Source organism: Caretta caretta, chromosome 7 (genome assembly GCF_965140235.1).
Source record: "Caretta caretta isolate rCarCar2 chromosome 7, rCarCar1.hap1, whole genome shotgun sequence".
Classification (NCBI taxonomy): domain Eukaryota; kingdom Metazoa; phylum Chordata; order Testudines; family Cheloniidae; genus Caretta; species Caretta caretta.
In genome coordinates this window covers 101,231,032-101,257,499 of record NC_134212.1, presented here as the reverse complement: position 1 = coordinate 101,257,499, position 26,468 = coordinate 101,231,032, and the positions used below count along the sequence as shown (strand labels likewise).

The 26,468-nt window shown below is 39.5% G+C and overlaps 1 protein-coding gene across 1 annotated transcript in view; it reads left to right on the top strand.

The window, feature by feature from the left end:
- The window catches only part of MGMT (O-6-methylguanine-DNA methyltransferase), a 311,394-nt gene that overhangs the window by 21,555 nt on the left and 263,371 nt on the right, over positions 1-26,468 (top strand). Inside the window, exon 2 of the mRNA XM_075131014.1 lies at positions 1,158-1,205. Within this exon, the coding sequence (XP_074987115.1) occupies positions 1,182-1,205 (24 nt within the window). The 5' untranslated portion in view covers positions 1,158-1,181. The remainder of the gene's footprint in view (positions 1-1,157; positions 1,206-26,468) is intronic.

The window sequence follows — 26,468 nt, the reverse complement described above, 5'->3', positions numbered from 1 at the left end:
GAGGAGTGATCGCCTTGTTAAGGATTCAACACCTCCACCTATCTAATTAAAGGCTCAGAATGCTCCTGATGCACACACACATTAGTTTATAAGAAAGACCTCCAGCAAACAAAGGAAAAATAAGACTTAACATTTCTAATACTTCCAAGGTCATGTCTAAATTGATTTTGTTTTGTTTTGGGCTTTTTGCACAGGTGTAGAAACACAGACAAAACTATACTTGTGATACCCTTAGACCCTGGTTCAAAGCCCAGTTGAAGTCACTATGGAGTCTTTCCTCTGATGTCTGTAGAACTTTGGATCAGGCCTCTGGTGTAGACTTATTACATCAGTGCAGGTCTTCTGTGCATTCTGAGACTCTGGTGTAGACTTATTGCAGCATGGCTACGCTAGGGGCTTGCACATGTGCAGTGACATCAGTGTAACTACATATCATAGGTAAGGTTTAAAGTACAAAACAAAAATGTGTGAAAGAACTTTGAGGCCTTTTTTGTATCCGAATAGCACCCATTTTCCCCCATCCTTGTAGGTGACATTTACATTCAGATATTGAGATCAGCTGATCTAGGATGACAGCAGTGACGATGAATCTCCTTTGCTTGAGTATTATGACTGTAAAATACGTACTTTATTTTGGAATCTGCCTTCCTTTTGCTCTTCGATCCAGACTACCCTTCACATAGGTCCCTTATTTTCCTTCTTTAAAATATACGTATATATTTCCTAAATCAAAAAAGGTAGTTATTATTTAATAACGCACAAGCACAGTGTATTATTTTAAGTAATATTTTTTACAGGCATGGGGCACTTCTTAAAGAGCATTCTTATCCTGTGGATCAAAGTTTTATAGGACTTGTGATGAGAGAAGTCCTCCACATGTCATCTGTTGATTATCGCTCATTACAGATGATCGATGACCTAGTGAACTTTAAAATTCCTGTTTGCTTGCAAAAAAAAAAAAACCAGACCATCCCCCTTTTAATACTGCAAGCCCTGAAATTCAGAGCCCACTTTTTATAATCATAAGCCTAACAGTATATCGTGTAATAAGAGGAGAAATGATAACATTGATGTGCTTTTCTTGTCAACGGTTTATGAAATTTGGGTTGTAGTAGCCTTATCTTTTTCTAACAGGATTTCCTTTTCCTTTCTTATAGGCAAAACTCCTTCATGTACTTAACATGGCATCAAGACTTCATCAAAAAGTAAGTTCCTGTGAAAATATCCTTGCATTTAAGTACACATAAAAAGTAACAGCATTACAAAAGAGTTCACATAACATAGTTTGTGTGTTTTCCCTAGTGTCCAGCAGTCAGTGTTAAGAATTCAGTTGACAAGATTGATGCTACATTGTAAATCTCTGTAGCTCTGTCATGGTTGGTAAAAGGCATCAGTGGACCTTTCCCCATCACATATCTATCTTCCACAGACCATAAACTAATAGGACAGTGCTGTATTTTTAGTGTAAAGTTAGCTGTTTTCTGCCCCTTCATAATTAGTATAGCCTTTATTACAGAATCATTTTGTGACTTTTTGGATGTTTTATGCTTATGAGTTGAGATAGGCTCAGATGTTTAGGAAGACAGTTGTGTTTATGTGGAAACATAAGAAAACATGATCATATAGCAGAAAACTCAGGACCTTTTTATGTGAAAATTTTGCCTTCTGAAGATTAGTTGGTGAACATCTATTTAATTCATGGAAAGTCTTTCCCTTTGTAGCCAGTGCTAGTGTTACTAATGGCTTTGTTTTTCAAATCACCAAGAAGACTATCAGTAATGAATGACCACAAGTAATAATTACTATTTTTGCACTATACTCATTACTTTTGTGGCAAGATTAATATCATGCCTCATGGGATGTAACATTTAGTAAAATCAAACTTGTACAGGTAATCCTGGTACTGTTGCCAGCCTCTAACACCATATAAAAATGTCTAAATAAAATAGTGGCAGATATCCCATAGCTTCAATCTGTTTTACATGATGTAATGTATTTGGAATAGTATCTTTGTGTGTTTCCATCTTGTGTACCCTGCAGTGGAAATACCATTTTTTCTTCTTGTAAAATCAGTGTCTGTCTTTCTAGACCCTTTTCAATGACTTAGTATTTTTAATTTTTAAAAAGTGGAATAGTTTGATATATGGAAAAATGAAGAAATGTGATTTGTTGTGTTTCGTGTTTTGATTTCTCTTTCGAAACCATCTTTGTGTTTTTAATGTATTTCTGCAACATATTTGTGTGTGTGTATACTTGCTTCCTGAAAACACATCCTGTAGCAGGTATTTTGGGGTTAATCGCAGAGAAATATTATTCATTTTCAAACAACTGGGGGATTTTTTAAAAGAATCACTAGTTCAATCTCATTCACAGCTAGACATGATATAGCTGGCAAACTAAATTAAACTAATAATAATTTATGGTCTATTTAACCTTTTCATTTCCCCACTTACGTTCGTTAGTTGTTATATGGGGTTCCTCTTGATATCTGAGGAGGCAGAATGCTAAAACTAAAATAAATTCAGACTCTCCTGATTTGGTATAATATAGGGAGAAGGATTTTGACTAGTACTGTGTGAAGGTACAATAGCAAATAGTAGTATAATGTTGACTCCTTTCTTTTGTTCTGCGTACAGTAAAATTGTACATTGTAACACATTCTGTTTCATTATTTAGAATTGGAGATATTTATAATTAGGCTTGAAAGGATTAGTTTTTTACTGATTAAATGTCGGCAAACAATGATTTCACCATTCACACATTGACCAAAAAGTATTTCCATAGATGATGATAGAAATTTACAGACAGACAAAGTCAGAAAAATGCTGCTTGGAAACTTGTTAGAGTTTGATTTAAGGATATTTTATTTGCATATTTTGATGTGATGTTGACAATTAGTGTTTTAATGGGTGTAAAGCTTTAACTTTTTGAATCTCAACATCTGCTGTCTTTAAATAATTCTGACCTCCCCCATAATTTCCTGCAACTGTGGAAAATTTAAACTGATACAAATAAAACAATACTTAAAAAGTAAATATTGGTATCAGTCAAAATTATGAAAAAAACAAACATTGAATTCTTCCAAGCCTATTTATAATATGTATAATTGGTTTAACGTATTATTCTGACAAGTTAAACCACATCTGAGTGACAGAAAACATGAATCTGAAATAGGTGACAATTGACCCTTTTTTAAAAAAAAAAAAAGAGAGAGAGAGACTGCATGTTTCACGGAACAGTTTTACATGAGCATCTAGTTTGCTGAAACTGAGAAAATGGGTTCTGAAAAAAGCCAGATATAAAGATGAGTGTTTTCCAAAATCATTGTATTTGCATTACAACTTAACATATAAGCCTTGATCCTGCAAGGCCTTTTGTGGTGTTCATCATGGGAGTACAAGGCTGCTGACATCTAATGCAAGTGTGTACTCAGGGTATGTGTAAGTGTAAATGAGGTGGAGCCCCTGGCATGATCCTATGAACAGAGAGGAAGTAATTCTCAGGAAGGTGGAGTGCCTGCTCCTTTATTCTTGAGAGTATGGTTAAAAAATATGTTGTCAGAGAATCAGTTTTTCTGCAGACACTTGGGTTTAAGTATAAGCATCAGTATGCAAACAAGGTGGTATTCTTTCCCCTGTGTGGCCATAGTCTGGCTACTAGGATTCAGAAACTTAGTAGCCACTAACTATGCAGATGTTCTTGTTTTAATCACAACATTAATTGGCTCCGTGTCCTACTTATGATGAGTTATTCTATATTTATACACAAAGTACTCATACCCCTGTAATGCAGAATCAAAACCACAATATTAATGTGAATCTTCCTGTATTGCCTCTTGTTAGGGCATGAATATAATGTGTTCTCATAACAGATAATTTATCTGCTATTTTGTTACATATAGCTCTGTCTCATATATATTTTGAGTCTGTATCTTTGTGTGTTGGTAATCTTTAGTTGGTTTTTGCACAGTTACATTAGGTGTTTCATTTATATTTAAAACTGTTCATATTACTCACTTTACAGCTGATTATTGCAATGAAGTCGTATTTGTTTATGAGCAAAGTCCAGGTTCCCCACTATCTTTTTAGTTTAAAAAGGAACACCGTTAATGGCTTTGCCCATATTGCTTGGATTTGGGTTTTTTTTTTTTATCATTCTCCAGCTCCTACTCTTCAGGTGTAGCTATTTTAGTATTATGAAGAATGATGGATGATGTAGGAAAGTTTCTTTTGAAGCACTTCTGATATTGTGCAATGCACTTGGGGGTCAGCTACACTTGACTGATGCATGATTTATCCAATGTCCCCGCCACTTTCTGAGATAAAGCTGCTATTTTATCAAAAATGCCAGCAAGTGTGATTTAGAGTTTATACACCACCTCTTTCAAATAATTGCTCTGATTACTTTCTGGCATGGCAATAAAATGATAAAGGTAATTGCACACAAATGTGAGATAGCACCAAAATACAATAAAATTAACCTGAATTAGCTTGACTTGTCGATGAGAAGTATTTATGAAATGTATTTTTGCAATAAGGGAGACTGATATTATAGCTGGAAGGTGAGTTATTGCCTTAATGTAATACTGTTTGAAATTTAAAAAAAGAGACTGTTACAGTTGAGGGTGATTGTGCTTTTGAAATTAAGTTGAAGTGATTCTTATAATTGGCAGTAATAATGCATTGCAAAGGTAATATCTTTTATTGTGTTATGCCTAGTTACATTATCTCTTATTTAGCTGACTTCGGCTTTTTCAGAGAATGCAAGAAATAGCAGATTTGGAATTTTGTGGATTATAATAAAAATTATGAAATGTTACCCGATATTAAATTCACTCTTTACCTCTTGGATTAAAGAACAAAAATGAAAATAAATCTAAGAAGCAGTACAGTTCATCTGGTGTACCAATACCTGGTAAAATTCTTCTCTTCTTCTCCTTGCAGATACAATAAATTCATATGGATGTCTATGTGCATAGCTTAACTGTGTAACAAAGGGTGTACTTAAATATATGCTTATGGTCTTTGTAAATGGGTATGCATATGCATACACGTACAGAATCGTTATGGTAGTTAAATTTTGTATTTGCTTAGTTTCAAAATATAACCAGTTCTTAAATGTAATATTTACACCACTTTTACAGTAACTCTTGATAGCATTACATGGTAAGCATAATGTTCATTGCCTATAGTACTGTAGATTTTTCATTGTGTTATATATTTGTCAACAAAACAAAAAAACAGATTCTTTGCTTCCTTTTGTGTTATGTTTTCCTAGATACAGATACTTTACTTTATAAAAATTATTTGTTAAATAGCTAAAAGGATATTGTATGGACATTTTAATTGATAAAATACTTCCCTCTGATGGTTATATATTACTGCAGTGACACTTGGTGTTTTGCTTTTCATTACCTGGCAGTAAAATTCCATTCTTTTATTCCATATACTGGCAAAATTTAAGCCCTAATGTGATGCGACTACTATGAGCATCAAACCATGGAACTGGAATCTCCCAACCAGCCCTTTCCTTCCCATCCTGCACTCTTTCCATCTCCCTGCCTCCCCCCGCCCCCCCCCCCCAAAAAAACAAAACAAAAAACAAGACGAAACAGCAGCTCAGTACCGGTTTATTTTATTTTGACTTCTGTTGAGTGTGTATATCAAACACGCTTAGCTAGGAGTTTGCCAGCTTGAGGGCCTCTGCTGAGTTGCTGATTGATCTGTTGTTGCAATGAATTGAGAGAGTATAGGCAGGTTGGTATAAATTAAAACAAATACTTTCCCTTAGATGTTTAAGGTACAGTAACAAATGACCATAGCTGATTAGAGCACAAGTGTAATTTTCTGGTTTTGCTATGCAATGCTTATTATTAGTTTTAGTTTCTGGATGGTCTTAAGGTGTAAAGGGCTTTAGGGTAGTCTAGAATCAAGGACAGGAATATAAAGGTCGTCTTCTGAAAGAACAGGATAAGTTTCTCTTACACATGCAGATGGATCTAAAAACTATCATCTCTCTCAGCTACGCATCTACCTCAGCCACAAAAGATCTACAGCACACCCAGACTGTGGAACTAATATAATGGTGGGTATACTCCCTGAGGCAGTCCTTCCAGTTGACTTCTGCCAATATGCTACCATGTAGTCTAGGTTGAAGCTCAGCATGCTAGGTGGTGGTTGAGCTCCACTCTCCAACACTGGGTCTGCCAGCGTCGTCATTTTACGTGAGATAGGGCATAGGGTTGGTTGTTCGATCATTATGGTTTCTTTAGCATGCCGATATTTCCCTACTAACCCATTTGGTGATATTAAGCACATGTTGAATAGGAGGGGTAAAAAAATAAAACCTGTGGTATGCTCATGAGAGCCCTGAGGGGCAGACGAGTAGTTTTGTTAAACTATCTATTGAGATCACTACCACTTGGGATCTCTCTTAAAGTAGCAGAACCACTCACTTATATCCATTGAACTGATGATTGGGACTGCAGATGTGTCAGCAACACCTCCTCAAACATGGTCTATGATGTAAGTTCTAAGTTCTTAAACTGTGCTTTGTCAACCACTTTGTCTCTGGAGAAATGGCTGGTCACCTGGTGTTGTCTCTCCTTGTTTCCATTTACTAATTTGCATTTCAAAATTAAAAATACATACTCGTAGTATTATTTTTCCATGTTTGCAGTTGCCTTAGTTGCCACAGGGATGTTAAAGCTTAGTGAATGTGGGATGAGGTGGTTCATGAGTAAGGCTATGAGTCAGCCATGAAGGTCGTCACGTATTCCGTGATTTTATGAGACCTCCATGACTCCCTGAAATTTCCAATAATTCAGCTCCGTGGCGGCGGGGCTCAGGCTTCAATAAATCTGTGATTTATTGTTTGTTGCCTGCGTCCTGTCCATGACGTTTAATAAACATACCCGTGCCAAAATCTGGCCTTACTCATGAGACACTCTGTTAAGATATGATTAACACTGGAAAAAGTATGACTCCTGCTTTATATTATGAAAAGCCTTAATATAGCAAAGAATCAGCAATGAACACTTTCTTCTTTCTACATCACTAGGTGGAGGTCATAATCCAGTGCCACATATGCAATTTCTGTCTCCTGCTGAAGTCTGAAACCTGATTGGCAGGGTTTAAAGAAATCTGAGGATTCTAATTCCCACCAGAGTGGCACCACAACTGTCTCACCCAGCTTTCCTAAAAAAGATTGCATTTGGGTTATCAGTTAGCAAGACTGTTAATATCAAAAGATGGCTTCCTGAGCAGAGGCTAATCAGAATGAGAGAAAATTGTGATTCAGACCTGGGTTCATGCTTAGACTATGAAAACAGGGTTAGCAGCATCTGTCCATTTTTCTACTTCGTGAGTCTCGTACTCTATTTTGGAAAGGTTAAGCACTAATTGTTACGCACCAAATCTAAATCTTGTATACACCTGCTCTTTTGCCTAAGAAGGAGTCCAGTCTTAAGTCTTTACTTCTTTTCTCATTCTGATTTTGTGAAATAGATATATTTTGTAGTTAAGGATCTTGTATTTTTAGAGAACTCCCATTCAAAATGCCTTATTAAATCAGTGATTAAAATGCTTTCATTTTTAATTACTAAAATAACAGTTAAACTGCAAAATATCTAAGTGCCAGAAAAGGAAACAATAGGGGTTTTTGTTGGAACTCATGTATTTGCTTCCGTGGAAGGAAAATATATTTTTCACAACTTGAATTGTAAAGATAATGTCCTTTCTAGACCCATATCTGTGCCTGAAATGTAAAGCAGGTAAGAGAGATTGCATGAATTTCTGATTCAGGGGTAGGATACTGAGAGGAAGGGAAACAGTATGACACCTTTTTTTTTTTTTTTAGTGTAGCTAAAACTGATGTTAGTGGTCAAATACTCGGGAAGGTATTGAATGCATGAAATGGAATTGGTATGGTTCAAATGCGCCAGAGATGGGAAGCATGTTGCAAACCCCAAACAGCTGTGCTTTATGGAGCCTGCCTCCGCCCTAATGGGCGGACACTTGTGGGAAGAGTGGTCCAGCTGAGATACAAGATAGATCCATGACATCCCATTCTCCAGCTTGACCATCCTGCATAAGGAGACATAATAGCCACAGGGGAGAATGCAGCGATAGCTACAGAGGCTCTGTGGCCTTCTGGGGAAGAACCTGCTTTCGCATCCTCACAACCAGAATTATGACGTTCATAGCCCATATTCTTGGGCTACCCCCTTTATTATCTGTGAATTTCAGGTGCCCACCAATGAATTAAACTTTTAGGGTTTTTAAAAAAATATAAAATAAACTAAATTAAAAGAATGTTAAGAGTATGTCTATACTACGGAGACTATACTGGTACAGCTGTGTCTGCATAGCTGAGGCATAACCCTGCAGTATAGACACAGCCTACACCAACAGAAGGGTTTTTCCATTGGTATGGGATAACCAAATGAAGTAGCTACATCAGTAAAGCATTCTTCCATGAACAAAACTCTAACTGAGTTTTACGTCAGCATTACTATGTCAGTAAGGGGTGTATATGTGTATAGATAAATAGATATGTGTATATATTGTGCCCCTGACCAACATAGCAATGTCTATCTAACTTTTAAATGTAGACCAAATTACAAAATTCAGTACTCAGAATGCTATGTTTAAGGCTGCTTGTGCAGCTTTCATTCATTCAGATCTTGTGCTTTGTTCATAATCATTAAAATAGTCTTTTGGCACATCACATACTAATATTTTTCTCACAGGATCCCTGCCGCATTCAGTGTATAGATAGTTATCCAAAATTGCTTCTTATCCTCCTCATTCAGTGTGCAGCACCAAGTTTTAGAATTTTAGGGTTAGAAGGTCTTATTTATCTTCTTAACATCTCTGTGAGATTAGATGGTGTTTGTTCTCATGTTGATGGGGAACTGAGGCACAGAGATATTAAGGCTAAAATTGTCAAGTGTCCCCTAATTTTGGGTGTTCAATATGATTTTTCAGAATACTTAGCAAGAATCCAGGGCAGCATTTAGTTGCCTCTTTTTCTATCGTTTTATTCTGTATAGGTTTTTAAACCATGCTCATCACTATAGTATCTGAGCACATATCAGTTGTGCATTAAGTGAAGTACTAACAACATTGACATATTGGGTGCTCATCCTACCTTAACCAGGAGATCTCTCTTTCTGCTTTGCTCCTGCCCAACTCCCCATTGTTTCCCAGATGCATCCTGGCTCCTACCCTATCCAACCCCCTCTTCACATCTCTGTCATAGATTCAGGCTATTTCCTCCTCCTCCCTCATGTTGCGTGTATGCCTGCAAGGGGAACATCGAGAGCACAAAAGACATGTTCTCCCTTCTTTCAGATCTTGTGCTTTGCTAGATGCCAATGTAACACAATAAGGAAGACCACTTGCTGAGAAAGTCCTGCCCAGTCCCTGTAGTCCTGGGCTGGAGCATGCACATTACAGATTGAATTTTCAGATAATTTAGCTGCAAAATTCTTTTCATAAAGATGGCAAAAAGGCAAATTTCTTGTACTAGGGCAAATAAACTGCCAAATTCAAATTCTCAATCTAGAGTCTTCATGCTTTGGAACTTCTCAACAAAACAGAGTTTATTTTTTAACATGGTTAAAATAATGTAGACATTCTGCATGGAAAATGTCTGCCCAAATAACAGGTTTGCCTGTAATTCATGCAATGCACTGACTCCACACCCTGTATAGAACTGTCTTCTCTTACTCTTTCCACTATATGTGATAGTTGGAATATGTAAAAGGCATGGAACTTTGTTACATGAAAAGTTTGCAGACCCTTCATTGTAATTTTGAGTAATGACAGCTATTCCAATATCAAAATGCTTGTAATATTCTCAGATTATTACACTGGATACTATTTGTTTAATTAAAATGTTGTAAAAATGTTTCTTTGGGAGGTGTGTGGGGTGGTGCGGAATACGACAAACATTTGTATTTATCTGGTTTTGGAGAGTTTTTGTAAAACAAGTTACAGGCCTGTATTGGAGACCAAGTACATTTAGATTTCTATCAGAGAACAACCCTCTACTAAGATTTCATGTGTAAGTACTGTAGGCTATATACCAATACAAGGAACAATTCTAAAATTGGTATGCCAATACAATAATGTATGCTTTCTATATTTGCTTGAAGAAAAGACTCCTTTATATGATCAAAATGTCTGATCCAGTGAAGAATGGATTTGTGATTTTAAAAACAAAACACCTAGTTCCCTTAGAAATAAAATAAAGAAAAAATATAGTTTAAGACAGATGTATTGAAAGCTTTCCACATGACAGACCAAGAGAACTCCTTGCCTGCCAACACAACTGACTGAAGATTTTGCCAAAGAGCCAGAGGCCTCTGATACTTGGAAATACATTTTGATAGCTTGGCATTTTGGGTCTTTTGATTACTACCCAAAGAGGATTAGTAGCATAATATGATGGGACAACAGAAGCTCACTTTGTTCCCTTTTGATTTTTTTTTTTTTTTAGCAAAATTAATGTATTACAAAGAACTATTTTGTTAAATCATTTCAAAAATGCTTTAGAAAATGGGTGTTGTGTTTTATGTATGTGTGGGGTGAATGAGCCATATACATTAGAATTCAGTGGGTGGGTTGTGTAGGGAGTGCAGGCTCATGTGAAGGCCAAGATGGAGAATGGCTGTAATAGCAGACTTCTTTCAGTTGTCCTTTTTTATTTTTGAAATCTAATTTCTTTATCACTGGTATTAGTTCCTGGGAAGGTAATATAAATGTGGAAGCGCTTAAGATTTGACATTTCACTCCTAACTTCCACTAGCAAGGAAACAAGAATGCAGCTTTTGTTTTCGGATCATCTGAAATTACAGGTTTGTCTTAACAAACAGTGTTGGATTTACTTAGTAGACCACTGTGAATATTAGCAAAACGCTGGGGAAAATCAAAGGGTACTGTGTTTGTAATGGATATAAGACTTGAAACCTTTGGTTCTAAATTTCAGAAAATAGCAAATTAATAACACCGATTATGATCGATGGGCATAGCTTTCTGTATGAAAATCTTGATTGCAATTGTATGAGAAATTGAATTGATCTAGGAAGTAAGTTTAGATAGGGCTTCTGAAAGCATGACGGGTGAAGCTAAACATTTTTTTTCAATGATTATGCACTTGTGGAAGCACAGAATTTTTAACTTCCTCTACATTCTATACACTGAGAAGGTTAATTAGGCCATTCTACGTTCTATACACTGAGAAGGCTAATGAGGCAGTACTTCGTATGGCACATGAGTTGTGTGGAACATATCTCAGAGTAACTTTCGAGGTTCAAAAATCTTGATCTGGATTACAGTCCTATTCAATAACTAAAAGGCGTGGATTACAGCTTCATTAAGAACAAAGTATATGGGCCTGAAATAGGGCCTGAAATACACATTGATTTGTTCTGCTAACCTGAAGGTTTGCTGTGGATATCAATTGTACAATGTGTATTTCTTTTTCCAATAGATATTATGAGATTTCTAGAATAAAGAGAGGTTTCAGAGGAACAGCCGTGTTAGTCTGTATTCGCAAAAAGAAAAGGAGTACTTGTGGCACCTTAGAGACTAACCAATTTATTTGAGCATGAGCTTTCGTGAGCTACAGCTCACTTCATCAGATGTTTACCGTGGAAACTGCAGCAGACTTTATATACACACAGAGAATATGAAACAATACCTCCTCCCACCCCACTGTCCTGCTGGTAATAGCTTATCTAAAGTGATCAACAGGTGGGCCATTTCCAGCACAAATCCAGGTTTTCTCACCCTCCACCCCCCACACAAATTCACTCTCCTGCTGGTGCTAGCCCATCCAAAGTGACAACTCTTTGCATAATCAAGTCGGGCTATTTCCTGCATAGATCAAGGTTTTCTCACATCCCCCCCACCCCCATACACACACAAACTCACTCTCCTGCTGGTAATAGCTCATCTAAACTGACCACTCTCCAAGTTTAAATCCAAGTTAAACCAGAACATCTGGGGGGGGGGGTAGGAAAAAACAAGAAGAAACAGGCTACCTTGCATAATGACTTAGCCACTCCCAGTCTCTATTTAAGCCTAAATTAATAGTATCCAATTTGCAAATGAATTCCAATTCAGCAGTTTCTCGCTGGAGTCTGGATTTGAAGTTTTTTTGTTTTAAGATAGCGACCTTCATGTCTGTGATTGCGTGACCAGAGAGATTGAAGTGTTCTCCGACTGGTTTATGAATGTTATAATTCTTGACATCTGATTTGTGTCCATTTATTCTTTTACGTAGAGACTGTCCAGTTTGACCAATGTACATGGCAGAGGGGCATTGCTGGCACATGATTGCATATATCACATTGGTGGATGTGCAGGTGAACGAGCCTCTGATAGTGTGGCTGATGTTATTAGGCCCTGTGATGGTGTCCCCTGAATAGATATGTGGGCACAATTGGCAACGGGCTTTGTTGCAAGGATAAGTTCCTGGGTTAGTGGTTCTGTTGTGTGGTATGTGGTTGTTGGTGAGTATTTGCTTCAGGTTGCGGGGCTGTCTGTAGGCAAGGACTGGCCTGTCTCCCAAGACTTGTGAGAGTGTTGGGTCATCCTTTAGGATAGGTTGTAGATCCTTAATAATGCGTTGGAGGGGTTTTAGTTGGGGGCTGAAGGTGACCGCTAGTGGCGTTCTGTTATTTTCTTTGTTAGGCCTGTCCTGTAGTAGGTAACTTCTGGGAACTCTTCTGGCTCTATCAATCTGTTTCTTTACTTCTGCAGGTGGGTATTGTAGTTGTAAGAAAGCTTGACAGAGATCTTGTAGGTGTTTGTCTCTGTCTGAGGGGTTGCTCCAGAGCAAACACCTACAAGATCTCTGTCAAGCTTTCTTACAACTACAATACCCACCTGCAGAAGTAAAGAAACAGATTGATAGAGCCAGAAGAGTTCCCAGAAGTTACCTACTACAGGACAGGCCTAACAAAGAAAATAACAGAACGCCACTAGCGGTCACCTTCAGCCCCCAACTAAAACCCCTCCAACGCATTATTAAGGATCTACAACCTATCCTAAAGGATGACCCAACACTCTCACAAGTCTTGGGAGACAGGCCAGTCCTTGCCTACAGACAGCCCCGCAACCTGAAGCAAATACTCACCAACAACCACATACCACACAACAGAACCACTAACCCAGGAACTTATCCTTGCAACAAAGCCCGTTGCCAATTGTGCCCACATATCTATTCAGGGGACACCATCACAGGGCCTAATAACATCAGCCACACTATCAGAGGCTCGTTCACCTGCACATCCACCAATGTGATATATGCAATCATGTGCCAGCAATGCCCCTCTGCCATGTACATTGGTCAAACTGGACAGTCTCTACGTAAAAGAATAAATGGACACAAATCAGATGTCAAGAATTATAACATTCATAAACCAGTCGGAGAACACTTCAATCTCTCTGGTCACGCAATCACAGACATGAAGGTCGCTATCTTAAAACAAAAAAACTTCAAATCCAGACTCCAGCGAGAAACTGCTGAATTGGAATTCATTTGCAAATTGGATACTATTAATTTAGGCTTAAATAGAGACTGGGAGTGGCTAAGTCATTATGCAAGGTAGCCTGTTTCTTCTTGTTTTTTCCTACCCCCCCCCCCCCAGATGTTCTGGTTTAACTTGGATTTAAACTTGGAGAGTGGTCAGTTTAGATGAGCTATTACCAGCAGGAGAGTGAGTTTGTGTGTGTATGGGGGTGGGGGGGATGTGAGAAAACCTTGATCTATGCAGGAAATAGCCCGACTTGATTATGCAAAGAGTTGTCACTTTGGATGGGCTAGCACCAGCAGGAGAGTGAATTTGTGTGGGGGGTGGAGGGTGAGAAAACCTGGATTTGTGCTGGAAATGGCCCACCTGTTGATCACTTTAGATAAGCTATTACCAGCAGGACAGTGGGGTGGGAGGAGGTATTGTTTCATATTCTCTGTGTGTATATAAAGTCTGCTGCAGTTTCCACGGTAAACATCTGATGAAGTGAGCTGTAGCTCACGAAAGCTCATGCTCAAATAAATTGGTTAGTCTCTAAGGTGCCACAAGTACTCCTTTTAGAATAAAGAGGTGACTTATCCCCATCTGTTTTTTTGGAGGGGGGAAGGAATGACTTCACAAGAACTTGATATTGGTACAAGGGACCTCCACTATGCCCACGGTGTGACAACAACACAATATTCATTAATATTTGTGGAGCACTCAGACACTACGGTGAAGAGTACTGTAGAAAAGCCCATGAGCAAATTGTTAATTCTGTCTTTAGAGAAAGGTTTGAATAGTGTGCAGTGCAATTAATAAGACCTTGGGTCACACAGTGAACAATGAGGATAAAATATATTGAATAGCTGTTCATTCAGTGAGCACCGTCCATTCTGTATGGAAAGAAGTGGACTAGACTGAAAACTCAAAATCTGAATATGGATGAGGCTTGGAATTACTAAGTCAATGTTGCAGAAGCGATCTGAAGCCTGCATCCCAAGCAAGGGGAAAAAATTCATAAGAACGGATTGCAGACAGAACTGGATAAACAAGCATCTTAAAGAGGTTATTAAGAGAGAACAGAAAGTAGGGATGTAAAATGTTAACCCGCCTTAACTGTTAACCCCATGGCTAGCCCCAGTGGTCCCAGTCGGAGTGGCCCCAGTTGCTGAATCGTTTAAACAAAATATTTTTAATTGTTTAAATGGTTAATTTTTTAAACTGTATTTACATCCCTAGCAGAAAGCATACACGGAATGGAAGAATCCATCAATCAGCAAGGGAAGTTGAAGATCAAAAGTGTAGGGAAAAAGTGAGAATTATCAAAAACCTAGCAGAGTAGGACCTTGCAAGGAATTTAAAACCAATAATAAAAAGTTCTTCAGCCATATAAATAATAAGAAAACAAGGAAAGAAGTGGGGCCATTAAGTACTGAGGATGAGGTGAAAATTAAAGATAATCTAGGCATGTCCCAACACTTAAATACTTTACTTTAGATTTTAATAAGGGTAGTGTTGAAGTTAGAGGTAGATGCAGCATGCTAGTGGAAACGAGGATATGGAAGAAGAAATTGCCATATCCAAGATGGAAGTCTAACTCAAACAGCTTAATGGGACCCAATCAGTGGGCCCAGATATTGCAAACAAGGATTTTTAATGAATTTGTAAATTTGGGGGTATTGTCCAATGACTGGAAAACTGCAAATAAAGTACCTATTTTAAGGGAGGGGAAGGTGAACTGGGAAACCACAGGCCCGTTAGTTTAACCTCAATTGTATGCAAGGTCTTGAAACAAATTTTGAAAGAGAAAGTAGTTCAGCACATAGAGATAAATGGTAATTGGGATAAAATACAACATGGTTTTACAAAAGGCAGATTGTGCAGGACCAACATGATCTGTCTTTGTCTAAAAAATCATTAATCTTCTCAAAGGCAGTGCAGTAGATCTAATCCACCTGGATTTCAATAAGGCATTTGATACAATTCTACATGGGAAATTTATTAGTTAAATTGGAGAAGATGGGGATTGATATGAGAACTGAGAGGTGGATAAGGAACTGATTAAAGGGAAGACTACAGCAGGTCAGACTGAAAGTTGAACTGTCAGGCTGGGGAGACATTACTAATAGAGGTCCTCAGGGATCAGTCTTTAACGTTTTCATTTGTAACCTTGGCACAAAAAGTGGGAGTGTGCTGAGGAAATTTGTGGATGGCACAAAGTTGGGCAGTATTGCCAATATGGAGGACTGGAGTATCATACAAGAATATTTGGATGACCATGAAAACTGGAGTAATAGCAATGGAGTGAAATTTAATAGTGCAGATTACAAGGTCATGCACTTAGGGACTAACACATTTTTTTGCTATAAGCAGGGGACATATCAGTTGGAAGCAACAGAGGAGGAGAACGATCTAGGTATACTGGTTGATCACAGGATGACTGAGTCGCCAATGTGCTGCAGCCATGGAAAAAGCTAATGCAATCTTTGGATGCTTTCAGGAGAGTTATTTCCAGTACAGCTAGGGAAGTATTATTACCATTATACAAGGCACTAGTGGGACTTCATCTATAATACTGTGTGCAGTTTTGGTCTCCCATATTTAAGAAAGATTAATTTAAACTGGAACAGGTGCAGAGAAGGGCTACTAGGATGATCAGAGGAAAGGAGAACCTAAGGCTGACGGGAGATATGATTGCATGCTATTAATATATCAGATGGATAAACACCAGGGAGGGAGATAAGACACAATTGTCACAAGAATAAATGGATATAAACTGGACATAAACAGGTTTAGGCTTGAAATTAGATGAAGGATTCTAGCCATGAGAAAAGTGAAGTTCTGGAAAGGCCTTCCAGGGGGAACAATGGGGGCAAAAAACCGAAATGGTTTCAAGACTGAGCTAGCTGAGTTTATGGAGAAGGCTGCCTACTGATGGCATGTGGCTCATCAGTGACTGCTAGTAGCAAATATCTCCAATGGCCATTGGAGACAAGACACTAGATGGGGAGGGCTCTGAGTTACTACGGAAAATTCTTTTTCAGGTGTCTGGCTGGTGGGTCATGCCAACATGCTCAGGGTCCCATATTTGGGATCAGAAAGGAATTTTCCCCCAAGTCAGATTTGCAGAGATCCTCAGGTTTTTTTTTTTTTTTTTTTGCCTTCTTTTCTAGTATGGGACATGGTTTCACTTGCTTGTTTGAACTAAGAGATGGATTCTCTGTAACTTGAAGTCTTTAAATCATGATTTCAGGACTTCGGTAACTCAGCTAGAGGTTATGGGTTTATTACAAGAATTAGAGGGTGAGGTTCTCTGGCCTAGATGATCATGATGGTCCCTTTTGGCCTTAAAGTATAGTCTGTGAAATTAAAAATTGTACAGGGGCACTGAATTAAGCTTGCACAGGCAATCTTAATTTTGGCATTTTCTAACTTCTGAGTGCTTGACTTTGCAGCCCTAATACCATTCTTTAATAATAATAATACATACATACACACATCTCTCTCACTCTGTGCAGTATATGTGCATAAACCAATGCAAACATCTGCTCTGAAAAGCAGATACTGTGACACTTTCTGCAATAGGATTGGTGTTTAAATTCTGGTTTGGGCTATGAATATAGGGCTACTATATCAGACTTATCAGAAAAATGCCTTAGACTCTTTTAATGAATATAAGTAATTGTAAACTTGAATTGATGTCTAATCTGAAATACCACATCTCTGGAAATTTAGTGTTTTCCAATGTTAGGCTGGGCCATTTGTTCATCATGGACTCAATGAAATATCGCATCTTCAAATATTTCTTTTTTTATTAAGTGGATACAAAAGGCAAGCAAATTCTTTGAAGACTTGCACTTGGTTTTGGCTCTTCTTGATATTTGCTTATTTGAACGTGAGGAGATATTATTGGTGAAGTGAATTTTGAATCTTGTGTAATCAAACTCTGTGTGTGTGTGTTTCAGGGCTTATGTCTGGGGCGGCCAAAATTACTTTCCCTCCAAGCCAAATACCCTGGCTCTTGGACTTCTAAAGATTGTTGTATGTCTGCTGGGAGCCGTGGTTGGGGCTTCAGACCTACAGGTGGCACCTGCTGGGGCTCAGAGCTTCAGCCCCACTCTTGTTGAAGCCCAGGAGGTGCACCCCGCGGGGCTGAAGCCCCAAGACACCCCGCCCCCACTGGGCAAAAGCCCCTACTCCATCACCCCACTGCAAGGCAGAGGTCCTGAGCTCCCCCTCTCCCACCCCTCATCTGGTAGGTGGAGAATGGGGTGGAGGGGGCACTGTGCGAGCCGCTCTTTAATGGTAAAAGAGCTGCATGTGGCTCATGAGCCACAGTTTGGCCACCCCTCGCTTATGCTATCACATTTGGCAGCCTCTGTTAAACAACAGTGGGCCTGGAAATGTGAGTTTTGCATTTAAGGAAGAACAGTGAGTTAACATAGCTGTAATCAGGAAGTTGTATAACTATTGCTCACATTTACTCCTGGTTCAGGCTAGTACTGCCAGAGTTTTTGTGATTCTTCCACTTTGGTCATTTAATAAAGGCGTCATTCCAGTCTATGTATGCATTCACAAGAGGAAATGCAAAGAAAGTTATGGAGATGTCTTACTTTCTGGATAAGTATGAGTGAATGCCTTTGGGAACTGACATCATTCTACTCACAACTTTTGTCTTCTATCATGGAATCCCTGAAGAAATCTATATTCAGGTATTGCTCCTTAACAGCTGGGAAGGGATCAGTAATCTCTCTCTCTTATAACCAAGTATATAGGGATTTACTCTCTTGAGCTAAATCAGCAGATAAAGATTCTATTCAGGATATTTCAACTGTAATTAGTTTCTTCTCTTCATGATATTCCTTAAAATCCATGGTAAAGTCTGAGCATGTTGGATAGTGTCTGTTGGGCAAACTACAATCTTTTGATCTTTGTTACTTATTTGAGATTAGAAGTGTATAATCCCACTGTGTGAAACACCTCTTAACCATAGAAATCCTGAGTGTGATGTTTATTAAGAACATACAAAAAAACCTAACCTGTCCTTGTTCAACGAAACATACAGGGCTCTGTGATGAGTATGGTTTGAAGGCTGAGGAAAAGAGTAACTGTAGGAAATTTCAAAATAGGCGAGGCGATTAGTCAAACACTTGATTATACTGGGGGAGGAGATCGGGTAATGAAAGATCAACAGACAGAAGGTTTGGGCGGATTGGGAAGTAGATCAGAGAGAACTTAGAGTTTGAACTTTAGAGACACATCTGTCATTTTTGGATTTAGTCAGAACTTCTGCGGATTTCATCATCAAGAATCTCTACATCTGGATATGGGGGAAAACTCCCAAGTAAAAATAAATTTTCATAATTTGTGTAAAATCTATTTTACTTGTTTTCATGAATGCAGCAAAAGTGTTAATTGTCTCCGTGTCTGAAAATGCAGCTTCCTTTACAAGGGGCAATACCTGCTATTTCTCTCAGTTGTGGTTGCATTTTTCAGTTCTTATTGGATCCATCATAGTTCTTGTATTGCTGGGTGGCATGTATGGCCTAAAGAGCCTGACTGGCCCAAAGATTATGACCTTTACTCACCAATATAAACCTCACCAGAGTCATCTAAACCTTTCTGAACTCGGGTTGAATTAATGCAATGAGCTCACTTCTTGAAAACTACTCAAAGCCTTCTGCTACTGCAGGATGCACCTGTTTATTTTAAGCAGGGAGGACAGAAAGTGGGCCATCCGCTCACTTCAGAGTGCAATTGAAGGTGTTGGTATCTATCTATCTATCTCTGGCTGTTAACACAGGCTAGGATGCTCTTTGTCTTTACCATATTTCTTTTACAGTAGTGCATTTTATATATCATCATTTGCACATACTCATAGAAGTTTGATAGTGTGGCAGCTAGCTTACAGCTGTACTGAGAATGGTTTTGCCAAAGTCTGCACAGGACTTTTTCTGCAATTGCTTCTCTTGGCCACCAGTAGCCACTGCTTCTGGACAGCTGAACTGAGAAGCAAGGCTTTCCCATCTGAGCTGCTGTTGCTTCTCTGCAGGCACTCTGGCAGAATAGAGGAGGAGAAATTACCCAGACTTGGATGCAGGTGAGGAGCAGAAAGAGGGACATGATGTGGGATAATATTTGGGTGTGTAAAAGCAGGGCAGAGACAGGAATTGGTTGGAGGATAGGAATAAATGGGGCGGGTATAGGAAAAGACAGCTGTGAGGAACTGGGGCAGAAGAGTCTGTAACCACTAGATAACAAAACCCTTGGGAATCCAGGATTCTGTTCTAGGTTCTAAAATTCCAACATTCCTCCGCTGTCTAGCAAATAGCAGTGAAACCCACTGGTTTTATCTCATCCTTATATACTGATTGTATGTATTAGATAGAAGATACATATATTAATATTGAAATATGTTTGGATATGGATACATTGTCTCACTACTAAGAGCCCGATCCAACTTCTATAAATCAATGGATTGGGGCCTAAGTCTCTTCTTTTGATGTTACTTCCTTTTCTGGGATGTCAGATACTTTTTCTATGGTCTGTATTATTTGGTAACTTTTTTTTTCATTTTAATCTTAGGGTGTTATGTATGTCAAGTGACCTCAAAAGGGAAGTTTCCTATAAAGTGTATTTTATAACTTTGTGTATACTTCTTAGTTGGTGTTTTTGACATATTTAAGAACAAGTTGTTCATAAGTGTTAGAAACAAAATCACAAGGGGTGCTCTTGTTCTGGAAAGTTGAGAAGCTTTATAACCTTGAAGAGTTCGAAAGAGACTTGATGAATTTTCTCATAGAATAAGTGAATTTAAAAGACTTTTATGTGTATGCAGTGGACATATCCAAACGTGCATGAAGAGAAAGGTGAAACCACTCACTGGTCTTTGGGGTCTAAGATGAAGAGTATATCCCTTCTCTTGGGTTTCTCTCTCCTCACCCGCATCCCATCTTTTACTCTATTTTTAACTTGTTGAACTTAATCCTTTCCACCCTATCCTTATTCTTATTCTTCCTCTAGGCACCAGAAACATGTTTCCCTGATACTTGTATGGCTTCTTGCTTCCCCTTTTTTCCCTTGCTAGCTTATTTTTCAACATGGGGCTGCTTCCTTACTCTGAGTCAGGAAGTTCTCAGCCATTCACTGATAAGATTGTCATCAGAGAAAGATGGAATAAAGCAGAACTGTGCACTTCTTATCTTGAGGCAAATATTAATCATCTTAACTTGTATTTTTCTGTTGCAAAGGTATGGGGATAGGCTGCTCAGTAACTCTGCTTTAACAGAAAACCAGAATTCTTGGGTTGCTAGATTTGAAAACTTGGTCTTCAGCGTATGATCACTTGGCAATTTCTTGAGCTGAGATACTTAAGATTGGAATGGAGTCAACTGTTGTGGAGAATCATGTTCAATACCAGGAAAACATTGATCAATATGGGAATACAATCCAGACAAATTAGTTAATTGGTCTGTAATAGCATTATTCTCACTTTCACTTGGTTATTTTTAAAAGTCTGATAACACTGGAAATATCATCTGTTACTCTCTTTTCAATGAGACATTTCCAAAATAAAGCTGCTTCATGAATCCCCCCAGTTTTCTTTCATATCTAGTATGTTTGTATTCCTTGAAGTACTAGATTCAGCACATTCGGTTTGCCAAATAGGTACACCAGATAAACTAATGTAATCAGAAAGTTCCCGTTGCCCATATTGTCCAACTGTTCTCTCTGGTTATGGTTGCTGCCCCATCAGGGCAGTCCGATATTCACAGCCCACTGTGAATTTATTTTGGATCTTTAGTACTTCCTCACTGGTTTCTTGGGTTGTGATTTCTTTGCAAAATAAAAGTTCTTCAACTATTGTACTTGCTTTGACAAATCTCGCATAACACAGAAGCTGGGCCATGTTGGGTATGTGTGTGGATTTATCTAGTTACAGTGCAAGATATTGACTTGTTTATCGATTGGTCCTGGATGTTTTCTGCAAGGTCATCAGTGCTCTACAGATTATATTTTTTGACATAGAAATGTTTTTTTCAGTGCCATGGTTGGTTATTACCCAGTCACAATTCTATACATGTCTATTGCTGCTGGAAATAGAGTCTTGCCAGTGATGTGTGCTTGTTTGCATCTGGCAGTTTGCTGGCCATAACAAAAGGTGCTTAAGACTTTTTGAACAGCTGCTTAACTAATCATGACTTTTTTTGCTTCTTTAATTCTTTTTGGTTCAGAAGAAAAAAATATTGGCTCCTATTTCCAAATTCCAGGTGCTTGGTTTATAAAAGTCTCTGTAGTTTCCCTGACCTGCTACTTTCATTTGCTAACACTTGAAAATAAATGACACATTGTGGCTGTGGACTTTTTGCAGTATTATTGTGACGATAATGCAAACACGATGTAGCTATCATTGTATTGTCTACTTTTCTTCCTTTTTTGATCAACTTTATCAAAATCATCATCTTTAGCCAAAAGCTGATTACAGGTAGGCTTAGCACTCGGTAAAAATCATTCCATTATAAAGATAAGACACACCTGTCTCTCCCTCAGCCCATTTTTCGCTATCTGTTAGCACTGGTGCTTCTGCTGCCAGCACTGGGAACCTCTCTTTGCCCTCTGCTCCAGCAAAGTGCTTTCAGCCAAGAAACTTCCTGCTGAATGCCTGCCACAGCAGGAAGTGTCTTCACTGAATGCCCTCTGCAGGAGTGGAGGGCACAGAGAGGCTCCCAGCCTTGGCAGCAGCAGCACAACATAAGATGCAGGTGATTTTTAAACCTAGTTTAATATTCTCTTAATTAGAAAAAAAATTGGGCATATCCATTCATTCCCCTGTCGTCGTCGTCCCCCCCCCCCCCCCCCCAAAAAAAAAAAAAAAACTCTGAATGAACCCTTCGGAGCCATGGCTCTCATATTGGGAAGCGCTGCTCTATGACATTTGTTAGAAATAGGAAAGGTATTTGTATAGTAAACAGCAATTCTTGTCTGCCCTTGTGACCTTATTATAGTGGAGATTGTAATGATGGAAACAGACACTTCCTAACTTCTTATTTCTTATGACAGTGGCTGATCCCTGTTGCCTTCACAAAGAAATTTGATGTGATTAATACAGAGCATTGTGATGAGAGGAATAAAACTTGCTGGACCAGAATGAGTTACTGTAGCATTAGAATTGAAATCATATAACAAATTGCTACACCATTCCAGATACCTGTAACATATTCCCCTTAAATTGAAATCCAGTATTTCAAACTTTCATTGAATTAATTTTAATACAAAACTAGAATCAATAAAAAGAAGGCTAGGGAAAACTACGACACTCCAAAAATCAGCATTTTAAGAATTCAGGACCAATATTTCTTTCTTATAATTAGAATGAAGAAGTAGCTCCCTGGGTGTTTATTGATTCTCTTTTTGAAAACTCAACACAATTTTTAGTATTTCTTTTTGGCAAGTCGCTAATATTATATGGAGTCATAGAAACAATAGAGACTTCTGAGGATTATAGTTCATATACTAGTTTTGTAATGCAAATAAGTAAAAGTATTGAAGTGATGTGTCTTTAGGATATTTTTATGTAGAAAGAAAAAATGAAAGTTTGCTGTTTATTGCACCTTGAATGAGGCATTGCAGCATCACTACTGTCAGAGCAAAGCTGCCCTCAAGCAATATTGGTCCTTCTCGACATATATGTCCAGAAATCCAGCTTTTGTGCTAAGAATCCCTGCAGTATGTATTCAGGTGATATTTATGGTGCTTATTTAAGGCTCTTTGGGGCAACAGGTGCTGACATTTTTTAACACACTGTGTGTTTAAAGATACTAGCTCAATATAAGAACAGGAGTGCATGAGAAATCCAAGTGTGAATTCTCTGGAGGAACCATTGATATTTGTTTTGGTTACTAGAGAAGGTATCCTTTTTCTTTTTTGAAGATTGAGAAGTAGACATTTCCATGGTGTGGTACTGGGATTCCCTTCCAACCAAGAATTTTTAAAATAATCACAACTAGAATGAAGCATTTCCTACTGCATTGGTGTAAACACCAGTTCCCCCGGGATTGAAAAATAGCATAAACATGATCAAGAACTATGTATTATGGGTGGCAGGGTTCTAATGTTTTCCAACCATGGTAGCAGGTGTTGGAACCTAATAGAGAGATGTTGCCTGATTTATACTGACTTGTGACAGGTGCAGCTCACTAACTCCATATTGGAGATAAGGAAAATGGAAATGATACATTGGGTTGAGGGAACTGGAGTCCAGAACAGATTTCTGCAGGGGAACTCTAGGAATAACTAACTTTGGGGAGAAAGTTTACTCTGAGGTTTATGGGGTTTTTTTAATTTGAGCTACCAGTTAAGCAAAATCTTAGGAAGAGGTTCGTAGACTAATTACTTTGTCTGTTACGTCAGAGCAAGATAGGAATTTAATCTACTCACATGTAGTACCGGCTGTTAAGACACCCTCTAAACAAAGGGAAAAAAGGAAAGATTCCTAAAATAGGTGGTGATCATTGAAAAACAGTTGGAGCAGACCTTGCTGCAATTGGAGGGGAATAACAACAAGCCCAAATTTCAGCCCAATATTAACAACTGCAACAATTCAAGGAATAGCATCAGGCCTACGTTACAGTCAAACAGTATCAGCAGCTAACATTTCAGAATATAAGAACAGTCATACTGGGTCAGAACAATGGTCCATCTAGCTCTGTACCCTGTTTTCTAATGGTGGCCGGTTCCAGATGCTTCAGAGGTAAAGAACAGAAAAAGGCAATTTCAAGTGATCTGTTCCCAGGCATCCAGTCCCAGCTTCTGGCAGCTGGTGGTTTTGGGACACCTGATGCATGGGGTTGTATCCCTGACCATCTTGGCTAATAGCCATTGATGAACTTATCCTCTATGAATTTATCTAATTCTTTCTTGAACCCAGTTATACTTGTGGCCTTCACAACAGCCCTGGCAATGAGTTCCCCAGACTAACTGTGGGTTGTGTGAAATGCATCCTTTTGTTTGTTTTTAAACCTGCTGCCTATTAATTTAATTAGGTAACCCATAGTTCTTGTGGTATGTGAAGGGGTAGATTGCACTTTCCTATTCACTTTCTCCACACCATTCATGATTTTATAGATCTTTATCATATATCTCCCAACCCCTCATTCATTTATTTTTTTCTGAGCTGAACAGTTCCAGTCAGTTTTAATCTTTCCTTGTACGGAAGCTGTGCCATACACTTAATCATTTTTGTTGCCTTTCTCTGAACCTTTTTCCAATTCTAATGTCTTTTTTTTTAAATGGGACAACCAGAACTGCACAGTATTCAGGATCTGGGCATACCATGGATTTATATAGTGGTGTTATGATCTATTCTGTTTTAATATCTATCCTTTTCCTAATGATTCCTAAAATTCTGTTAGCTTTTTTGACTACTGATACACAGTGAGCAGATATTTTTAAAGAGCTATCCATAATCTGTTTCTTGAGTAGTAACAGCTAATTTAGACCCTATCATTTTGTCTAGGTAGTTGGGAATGTTTTTCGGTGTGCATTACTTTGCATTTCATTGAATTTCCTGTCACTTTGTCGCTCTGTTACCCAGTTTAGCTCTTCTCAGTCAGCATTGGACTTAACCATCTTGAGTAATTTTGTATTCTTCGAGTGCTTGTTCACGTCCGTTCTACATTAGGTGTGCGCGTGCATGAGCGTCGGAAACTTTTTCCCTTAGCAGCTCCCGGTGGGCCCCCCAAGTGGCACCACTGCACCCCGCATACCCCCACCGGCCCGACCCCCTCCAGTTCCTTCTTACCGTCCGCGGCGTTGGAACAACCTCTCTCTCTCATAGAAGAGCAGTCCCTTAGCCTTTAGAGTAGCTGTTATCAGTTCGTTTACATATAGATTGTGAACACTTAAGTGATTAGGTGCTTGGAGGCCACCAGCCCCGGCCCTGGGCTGTGGGGCATGCCGCAGGCCCACGGCTTCAAGGCTTGCGCCACATGCTGCAAACCTATGCCAGTTAGTGACCCCCACTACTCGTGTCTACATTGCCTGGGGGGCGGACATCAAACTGAAAGATGTAGGATTTGCAAGGCGTTCAAGCCAAGGACAAGGAAAGAAAGAGACTTTCGCCTAAAGCAACTGTTGATGGAGGCCGCATTGCAGCCGCCGGGCCCGGAGTGCCCAATGTTGGCTCAGGCTTCCTCGGTGCATAGTGCCCCGGAGCCATTGGGAGACCTGGCACCGGCGAAGCACCGTAAACTGTCAGCCCCAGAATGCCAGGCTAGGCCCCAGCACCGATCGTCCTCCTTGGTGCGGCCCCCAGCACAGCCTAAAGGAAGGCGTGGTCGTTCCCCGCACAGGAGGCTGGCGCCTCCCAAGGCACCGAGCACCGACAAGAAGGGGAAGGCCACGGTACCGGCGCTGACGCAGGCAGTCCCAGCAGCACAAGCCCCACCGAGCCCAGACCTAAGTGAGCTCAGTGCGGACGATGGACTCGAGGGCGTAATGGATGAGCCCTCTACACCTGGCACCTTTGAGGCCACAAAGGACCTCATCGAGTTGGCGGCAGCGAGTCCCCTCCCGTATGGGGACAACCCTCCAGCACCCATGCCTCGAGCGCCGTCGAGGGGTAAGCCAGCAATGGTGTGCTGCTCAAAGATACCGTCCCAGCACCACTCCCAGAGTTGGTCCCTGTCAAGCTCCGACTCCGCAGACTCGCACTTGCCAGCGGCCCAGAAGGAGGTTGCGGCACCGGCAGCCGGTCAGCACGAAGAAGCGCCAGGAAGGGCGCACCGCCCAGAGACCGGCACCGGAAGGAGTCGAGACGGTCCCGCACCAGAGGTCTCCCGCAGATGGTCCCGGTCCAGGGAATGCTGGCCCCAGTCCTGGTCCCGGGGGTTCCGGTACCGCTCCCGGTCCCACTCAGCCAGGAGTTGCTCATTCTCCCACCAGC